At 35.0% G+C, this 9,854-nt stretch overlaps 1 protein-coding gene across 8 annotated transcripts in view; it reads left to right on the forward strand.

Annotated features, from left to right (window-relative positions):
• Positions 1–9,854, forward strand: part of LOC119632613 (rho GTPase-activating protein 20) — a 53,117-nt gene that overhangs the window by 42,141 nt on the left and 1,122 nt on the right. For 4 of the 8 annotated variants that reach the window (XM_038025591.1, XM_038025592.1, XM_038025593.1 and 1 more), the window contains exon 6: positions 1,282–1,852. The exons of 3 other annotated variants lie outside the window; for them this stretch is intronic. In XM_038025591.1, the coding sequence (XP_037881519.1) occupies positions 1,282–1,852 (571 nt within the window). Of the gene's footprint in view, positions 1–1,281; positions 1,853–9,854 lie in introns of those variants that run through there. One more of the 8 variants, XM_038025599.1, reaches the window with a different exon arrangement.

Raw genomic sequence — 9,854 nt, forward strand, 5'->3', positions numbered from 1 at the left:
AAATTTTTATAAAAGTTTACCTAAACTCGTTCGTAGTTGTTATTGAAACGTTCAGTCCGTGGATCGTGGACTTCATATATGTTCGAAAAGAAAACTAACCGGCCCAAGGAGCTTTTTTCTTTAATTCGAGCTATCATCATACCAAGGATGGACCACATTTTACCGGACAATACGTATTTACAGATAGCAGAGCTGTAAAGTCAAAGAGAGTGAAAATGGTTACAATTGTTCACAGGCTGTTCATTGAAGCATATGGGATGATTGTTCAATGAGTCAAATCGACAGCTTATGCAGATAGTTTAAAGAATATTCCCAACAATGTTAAACCGAGCAAGAAATGTGGATAGAAAAAATGTGCGTCAAAGCGGAGCCTCTTTACGAACTCGCAAAAAGGCAGGCGTCGTCTTATATGAAAACTGTATAGCTGTAAGTCCAAATGTGTTGCAAACTCATCTCAAGAGAGGTTCCTCGTGTTGACTTGCCAGTGATTGAATTCAAGTCTCTAATCGGCTTAAACTAACATTTGAGGATCGCCGAGCTCGGACATAACCTAAACATATGACAAGGCATTTGTTGAGTTTACTTGTTTTTTGTTACGGGCTTATGTGTTAGTCCAACTATTTGTTTAGGTTGTATGAATATTATATTATCCTCTATAACTTTTGGCGGCATTTCTTTTATTCTTATAACCCTCTATCTCCTGAAGGTGTCCTTCTTATTTTTGTCTTTGCCGTCTTCATTAATTCAACAATTTTCAGTGTGTTTCATTGTTCTTGTCTCTCACTCCGTAATATGCTATTAAAACAAATTAATATTTAATAAGAGTGGTTTCTCTCTCTTCTTATCTTCTTTCTTCTTCTTTTTTCATCAACTTTGTAAATGTGACTCTTATATATAAAAAGCTATTTATCTATTGTTTTAACAAAATTATTTTAAATATATATATATATATATATATATATATATATATATATATATGTATATATGTATATATATGTTTAAATCAACAACAACAACAATATGCTAAATAATGATGGATTTAAAGTCCAATGTATGTTTGCTTATAGCAATAATCCCTTAAATTTTTTAAAACAATTGAAATCAAAACGAACACAATAAACACTTAATATGTACGCACACATATATTTCATCACTTTTTTTTTTTTTTTTTTTATGTTTTTAACGATAATAATAATAATAATAATAATAAAAAAAAAAAACGTAATGAATTACACTCAAAAACAAATACAATTACAACAAAACCACAATTACTACACACAGGTCCATGAACGTCAGGCAGCCCGCATGCGCACACGTTCAGAATGGTTTTTGGGACCCAAAGATGATGATATATTGTGTGTGGATGATATCATACAAATACCAGCAAATACCTGCAGCAATTGTTATTTACAACAACACCAACAACAACAACATCAACAACAGCAAAACCAACACGAGCATGAATATCCGGTCGGTTATTTAGGTGGTGGCAGTACAAGAGATATGCGTCATAGTGAAAGGTCTGCGGTATCTAATGTCTCCTCGCCTATGCAAGACCAAACCGCCGGAGTTCTTAATAATACCACATTCCTTTATTATAAGCAGCCAACATCACAGCAGCCTCACCAACATCAACAACACCAATTACAGAGGCAAAGTTTCCATTTGGCGCCAGAGCATATGGACACCGACGAAGAATGCTTCCAAGGTGCCAGTGCAAGTTTACATTCCATGCAACAGCCGAAAGCAGCACGAAAAATTCCTACAACGAATACTGTCTCCTCAAGCGGTTGTGCCGACGTAGCTGTTAGAGATGGAGGATGCCCTGCAATGCTATTGGACAATAATTACGGTAGATATAACTTTGTTGATGATAAAAATCTAAAAAACTCAACATCTACTTTTACCAACACCACAACTACCATCACCACCACCACCACCACCACCACCACCAATACCACCACCACCACTGACATCCATAATAAAGAAAATAACAATAACAATATTGCAAACAATAACAGCAATAATAATAACAACAACAAAAGTAATAGTAATTACTACACTTCAAATAATCGCCACCATACGACAAAAATTTCACTTAATAAATGCCATTCCATGGAACTGATGCATCAACAACTGCAACAACTACAAGAACAAGAACAAGAGCAACAAACAGCGACTACAACACATCTGCAACATTTACAACATTATGAACATAAACCAACTAATCACCATATGCATGCTAATCATAATATTGCAAATCATTATTATTCAATTGAACCCTTATTGAAAGCAAATCGTAAAAATAAGGAAAGCATTCAATATCACGACGAGGACCAAAAGAGAAATGAGGGTGAGGAGGGAGTTTTTTACATAGCAAGCTCCAAGCTATCTTATCATAGCCCGCGACAAGATGATAATTCCTGTTCATTTATTAATAATAAAGTTAATCCCAATATTGCTAACACCAACACAACCGCTAACCCCAATGTCACCACTGCAACCAGATTATCAAACCCCATTGCTAACTGCAATGACGCTTTAATAAATGGAGAAATCGACTATGAGTTCACCTCACGTTTTCGCCACTCAACACCTATTATGCAACGTCGACGATTACGGCAACAGCAAGCGTTAATACGTCAACGTTCGCCATCTCAATCATCCTCATTATACCAATCATTTAATGCCAGTTTGCAGGCCCCTATGACTACAGCTTCAGCTGGTCGCTATAGTAATGTTCAGCAACGCTTAGATCTGAATAATAGCACCCGCCGTAGCGTTAACGGGGACAGTGGTGGTGGTACTGGCGGTAGTGTTGGTAACAGCAATTTTCTTGGCTTAATATTTAACGTTTTAGATTTCCTGTTTTAATTCACTTTTAGTCATTTATTTTATAACATTTTTTGTTTTAATTTACGCATTTTCTGCTTATCGCCATTTGTTGTTAAAAATCATTATACCTACCTATATATATATATATATATATATATATATATAAATACGTTGTCGTTTGTTTTATGTATAATATGTATCGTTTGTTGTTGTTGTAAAAGTTCATTTGTTATCGATGTCCCTTAATATATATGATGCTTATTATGATGCTTACAGATGTAAGTCCTTTAAAGTGAACGCAAAAAAATCTCCTTTCAGAAAAGTCATCAGAGAGTACTATGCGTACATTATTTGTTCAAAGTTTTAACGAAGGCAATCGGACTTATAATGAATTTGCATTCGAAGAAACATCAATTTTATGCTTTAACATTACTTACGTTCAATTTACGAATGAAATATGGCCATTGAGAAGATCCTTTCTAAGCGTTATTGTTATTACTTGCGTTTTGGTATGTAATACCACGGGCGACTTGAGATAAACGTACCGTTTATTATACCGCTTCAAACTTGTCTGTCCGCCTGTATGCCTTATTTTCTTGTGTTCAACCTAAAAATTGTAATTTTTGATGAAATTTGCTACACCGACGTGTTTTGGCCCAAGGACGGACAATGCTATTGAAAATGATTCGGATCAGAATAGCTTTTCGACCACTTTCCATATAATGACCTTTCAAAATACGGTGTTCTATGAGTAACTGAACGGTCGTATAGGGTAAGCTTGAGCGTGCAGATGGATTCAATGTCTTCCGAATTACAAGACTCCAAAATCCTAAGTTCAAGGCAAGAACTGTCTTCCGTAGCAATTATTCATTTATAAAACAAGTAAGAAAATCATGGGTCGGATATGTCCAACCAACCACCATTTCGTACATCACTGTGCCTACGTTATTCAGTCGGTATGGTAATAATACACCAAAAAGTTTACTCTATTTTTACGCAAAGGCATACTTTTCATGAAAGCCCGCATATAGAACGATGCCCAAAACATCGTCTGATGTGATACAAATTCAGCAAATTTATTTTGATTCGTAAAAATTTTATTATTTCTCAATCTTCGTCACAAAACAGTAGAAATTCGACTTTTTCTCGACATAAAGTTTCGCTTTTCATGATAGCTTCTATAGGGGAACTATCTGATCCAAATTCTTTAACTTTAATCTCTTTTTTTTTTTGCAAAATTGCTGCTATAGACCACTTTTTCATCATCAAATATTAAATATTCGAACCTTTCCTGATGGGCTTAGTATTGCGTCAAAAAAATAAACGAATGTGGTTCAAATTTGGTTCACTTAATTTTTATGTCAAATTGCTTTCATGAATTGCTTACATCATAAATCCATGGGGATCCTTATATGCTGCGGTATTCAAAAAATAGACTTTCGTGGTTAACAAATTGCCCCAGCCGAACCAAATTTTTCACATTTATTTATAATGTCAAAATATTATTACTTAGTGAATTTCGCCGAAAGACTTTGAAAATTGTATTTTTTTCCCATACCAAGACCTCTCCGAACTATTTGTAATAGTTTTGCAGCTTGAGTCGAAGCACTTCAGTGTACAAAAAATCTCACCAAAATATCTCAAAAATGGCGACCTGTAGCTTGAAAACAAAAGTACATGGACAGACATCAGACGGACAGGCAAGCTGAAATGATTCTGAATCGACAGGTATAGTAAAACCTTGGTCTATCTGAAGCCTTTATGGGTGTTATAGACGTCCGTACAAACTTAATCTACCCTGTAGAACAAGCCGTTGAAGATAAATAAAAAAAAGTGACTTAGGTCGCCGTATGAGGTACTTGCCGAAATTGGTTAAACAACTAGTTCAGAATCAATCGATGTAGAAGACGACATTTCCTAAAAAAAGAAATGACAAAAAGATCCTTTATTATATATATATATTATATATATATGTATGTATTACTTTACAGTTTTAAGTTGCGTTTTTGAATTTCGAATAAACTAAAGCTTGGAAATGTAACTTTAATAATTGTATAATCAATAAGTTAAGAAGCCATAAACACTCTACAACCTTATGCCCACTACCATGCTAAGTTAAAAATTTTATGAAAATGTAGAATTCTAAAGCTTCTTAGAAGGCTATGTGTTAGGAAACCCTTTCTCAAAGAATCCATTTTATTTCTTCACCAATAACCCGAGCTTTCTCTTGTACCGGTAGTTCTTCTTGATCTGGTCGCATAATATGCTTCAATCAAAAGTTTGTTTGCTTGTCCTGCAAGTGTTAAATTAGTGTTCCATTTTTTATCACGTGTCAGTCATGATATTAAAGGCGTTCGCGTCGAAGGATGCGTCTTCATTTTTATCCGACGGCTATGCATCGTGCACTGCTTCTCCTGCAATTGATATGCAGTACCCCTACTAAAACGCATACCCAGATTGCTACTTCTCTGGATGAATCAATTGCCTATTTGCCACGCGTCATGTTCCTATATCATTCAATCATTAATATCAAGTCCCAAGTACTTACCTCTCGGCAATCGCTTGCTTAAGTAGGTCTTAAGCTGTTACGCCGCGTTTGAGACTAATAGGCATTTCTTACAGCAATATCGCCGTCTTCTCCTCATTTCCAGTAGATCTTTGACTTGTCACGCGGGCCTTTGCATTGTCCTGTTATATGTTCGCATTTCAAGCAGGAGAAGTATTCCATTGGCTTGCTTTGATCTCTTAGCAGTTGTTCGCCAGTCTGTTTTAGCGGTTTACAAGAGTATGGCAAATATTCTGCTTAGTGCCAGATATCTTCTTGTGGCGTTGCATCCAACGGTGCTGCTGTTCAATCCCGTAACTGCTTGTAGTGGACTAATAGCGTTTTTAGCTCTTTTACATTCTTTGAGATCTCGTTAAGTTTCAATTGATCTCCCGTTTTCACTCTATACGACATTTCTGCATACGAGCGTTTACCTTTAATCGCAATGGCATTTGAATTTGGCTAAATTTTAGGATTCCTGCTCGAACGGCCACTCTTCTGTTTTGCGAATACTTTCTCCCATTTTGAGTTTCTAAATTTCGGTTGATGCTATTTCGCGTTACGTGGGGAGCACATATTTGAGGGACGGCGCTTGGCTGCCTTGTCATTGACGGTTCGTTCTCTACCAATCCATCTTTGTGGCTGCTTATGGGGTGTCCGGAGTCACACAGAAGTCTGCGCTGGCCTAAAAATATTGAAGGTCAAGTGAGCGTATGGACCATAACATCGGTCAAGCTACTGCCTTTGTTCCTTTCGATTTCATTTTTATTATTTTAACATCCTTTCATTGTTTATTTCTTCCCTCAGCGCTCGTAATTTTGCTTTATATTATTAACTTTACGTAACTTTACTTACGTAGCATAGCATTTCTTGCACATTGTATTTCTCTTATGTGGCTCTATTGCCACTCAGATCTCCAGTAACCAATTTTTACATATTACATACATAGATTTTATAATTACTATTTTTATTCACTTCTTACCTACCTTCTAATGGGCTTTAGCACCCTCAACTTTGTGAAAATTGTGCTTTTATTTAAATCTTTCTTTGCGGATTATGTGGTGAAATTTACGTCGTTTGTCGTCTACGCATAAGGAATCTTGCAAATTTTTTTTTTTTTTTTTTTGTTATAAACTTGAAGGTATAATTCATTGTTCGTTTTTAGGCTAAAAGTCCTTCGATATGAGCAAATGTTCCATAAGCGTCAAAATAGTGTTAAGCAACTCTGCACTATATGCATAAATATTTATGGGATTCTTTAATGGATGGTCCTTTTTAATTACAGATTTGAGTAGTTATTCCTCCTCCTCATTGGCATTAATCAAGCGGCAGTAGATTTCGAAAATTAAAAGCATATGCGGTTTGCTTAAAATTGCTTAACACATCCTAATCTTGTATATATTTCAGAAGTATTTTATGTTGTAGAAATCTCCATTCGATACGTTGATCGAATTTGACCTATTGCGTTCTGCATTCCGCGTTATGCCTAATAGTAATGATTTTAAGGTCTGTTAGTAACACGGAAACGCGTTATCATACATAAATTTATGATTTTTTCTCATATGCGAATACATTCGATCTGTGCACAACTTTCTTCCGGTTGAAATTGGAAGACCTTTGATTGGCGTTCCTCTGACATTGCGTCTTTGAACCCCGCTTAAACATAAAGCACTATGCCTTTGCCATTAAAATTCTACTTACATTTTCAACAATTCTCACACCATGATTCATTTATAGTTACTAACTGGGGAACAAATAATGTAACTAACCATATTTAATAATTGTTCGTCTCTGGTGGTTTAATATTTTTAAAAACTCTAATCCGTTCTGGGTGATCACATTTGATACCACTTGTTGAAGTCATTCATATATTTGCTAAAAATCTAACATCTGTAGCACGATATCGGTATCGTATTTTTATCTTTATTAAATTTAGCATTAATTTGGACGAACTCTTCCATACCACTTAAATTAAAATCATTTTTCTCCATAGTGCTATCGTACACATAATTAATATGTTATCGATTACCGAAGCATTTCTCATTCATTTTTGGTAACGCTTCTGGGTTCATCTTTTTAAACAAGAGATAATCGTGTGAATCTATGTAAATTAAAAAATGGAAGATAAAAATGAGAGGCAATACAGTTAGTTTATCATCTATTGATATCTTAGTACTTACGTGAAGTTTAAAACAGTAAAGAAACTGACTGATTTTCAAGGAATATCTTCCATCCAAGATGGGCGTCAATTCATATACATCTTTACCCAAACAGTGGTCATGGATATGGAGATGCAAATGCCAATTTCATAAAAAGAAATTTAAAGCTCAATCCGCAGAAGCTTCAGTCACTAACTTGCGTCCCACAGTGGCTTATAGTACAAGAGAATCTATCAAGCCGGGCGTAGACCCACCGTTACATTAGATTTAAATACGGGGTACTTGTAACTTCGTGAGGATGTATGTAACCGCATTTAGAAAGACTTAAGATAGGCCACCTTTCATTATATCGATTTAAGCTTGCCTCTCTAATGTTTGTCCATGAATTTTAATGATCAATCCACAATCTTTTTAGCATATTTTAACGAAATTTGTCACATTCCCGCGCGTTTTGGCGCAAAGCTGAACGCTATTGAAATTCGTTTGATCACATTATTTTTACGATATCATCAGGATTTCTATCTTCGCAATGGCAGCAGTTCCTTTTGCCAGGATTAACTTAGTACTCTTCCCGTCTTCTATCTTTGAGCAAATATGCGAGTTTACTGTTTACTGAGCACAAAGCGTCGACTCCTGCTGTCGCGAGTAATGGCCATATGATGTGCTTTACAGCTTTTAATTTCGTCATGTCAATTTCGTATACCTCCGTCAAGCAGTCTATCGAAACAGATTCTTTTTCTTTTTGTTGATAATCATTTTTTTTAAATTATTATTGTGATGCGGTTTGTGTCTCATGGCCAATCTGGGTTAACAAGTACGGACCGTTATCATTTATTCTACACTTTCTGACTTATATGCCTAGCGAGTTTTAAAAATCAGTTGTGTCTTAACTAGACTTCTACAGACAACCTCCCCGTTCTATTTTCTTGTCGAAAGCACTTTGTCCACTTCGCTTTGGGTTCTTAAGCCATTATTGTAATGACTTTTTCTTCCCGCGCGTTCCAATCCTTAGAGCGGCCGCATCTCTATAACGAAAGCGGGACAAAAAACCCAAAAAAAGAGGGAGAGAAAAAAAAAAGGGTTGAAGGTTATGTCTTCTATGTTATGTTTTAAAGGAAATACATTTAGTAAAGGCAACCGGAACACATTAGAAACACTTTCTCGCGCTGCGAATTCAGCAGGGCGTGTACGTATGTGTGTGTGTGTTTGTGTGTGCTTTTTTTATTTAGGAATCTTTAAAGCACATCCCGGATCGTCAACGGCAACATGCATGACATGCTATCATTGGCACTTGCATACTAAACCCATTTTCATTTACACTTTTTGTATAAGTTCGATGGACCATTTAATCGGTTCTCGATTGGCACACTAAGATACTTAAGCGCAGAGTAGGATAGAATAATGCGATTTTGAATTCTTACATGCACATAGTTTCGGCCGTCCGTTCCTTTAAACTACTGAAAATATTGAGATGTAACTCATTTCTAGCTGATCTCTAGATACCTCATAATGGTAAAAGGCCAATAGAAGGGAGGGTACAAATGCTAAAAAAAAGAATCCACGAGTGTTGATGAAAGCCTGCGAATTTTTGAAATCAAAAGCCGTTTGATAAACGTAATGGGATAGCAATTTAAGCGATGAATGCGATAAGCGCACTCGCGCGCATCACGCATTATGGATGCAAATATCAAAATATGATTTTGCTCAAGTTGTATGTCAAACGGTGCTTTGTCATTTGGGCGCATCAGAATGCACGATGCAAACGCATTTGTTGTGTTTGGCGCTTAAAGTAAATGTAAAAATTTTCTTCCACCTTTACGACAAATGCTACGATAAATAGTTTCAAAACCCTTCTTTAATTTGTAAATTTTTTATTTTTCGAATTTTTACCTTTACTTATTACTTTTCTGCAAGGAGTACAATTTTTATCATTATTTAATAAATTCATATAATTAAAATTGTTTGTTTTGCTTTATTTATAATTTAATTTAAACAAATTTTTATGTATATATTCACATATATACACATTTATTTTTAATTTTTTTTTTTTTTAAAAAGTATTTTTCATTTAATCTTTAATAAACTCATTTATAATGAAAATCAAATCTTTGTGTTAAACTTTTATGAGCTTCTTAATTTTTTTTTTTTTTTTTTTTTTTGTTCAACCATAATGCTTATGTTGTTGTTTTTTTTTTTTTTTTAATTCTTCGCTATATATTTTTGAAAAACTAAAGTAGATTTAAAATTTATATTCGGCTTTTTAAAACATCTACTAACCACATCAACCGACCTTTAGTTTGAAATATCGATGACAC

The sequence above is a fragment of the Glossina fuscipes genome, unplaced genomic scaffold, assembly GCF_014805625.2.
Source record: "Glossina fuscipes isolate IAEA_lab_2018 unplaced genomic scaffold, Yale_Gfus_2 1, whole genome shotgun sequence".
Lineage (NCBI taxonomy): Eukaryota > Metazoa > Arthropoda > Insecta > Diptera > Glossinidae > Glossina > Glossina fuscipes.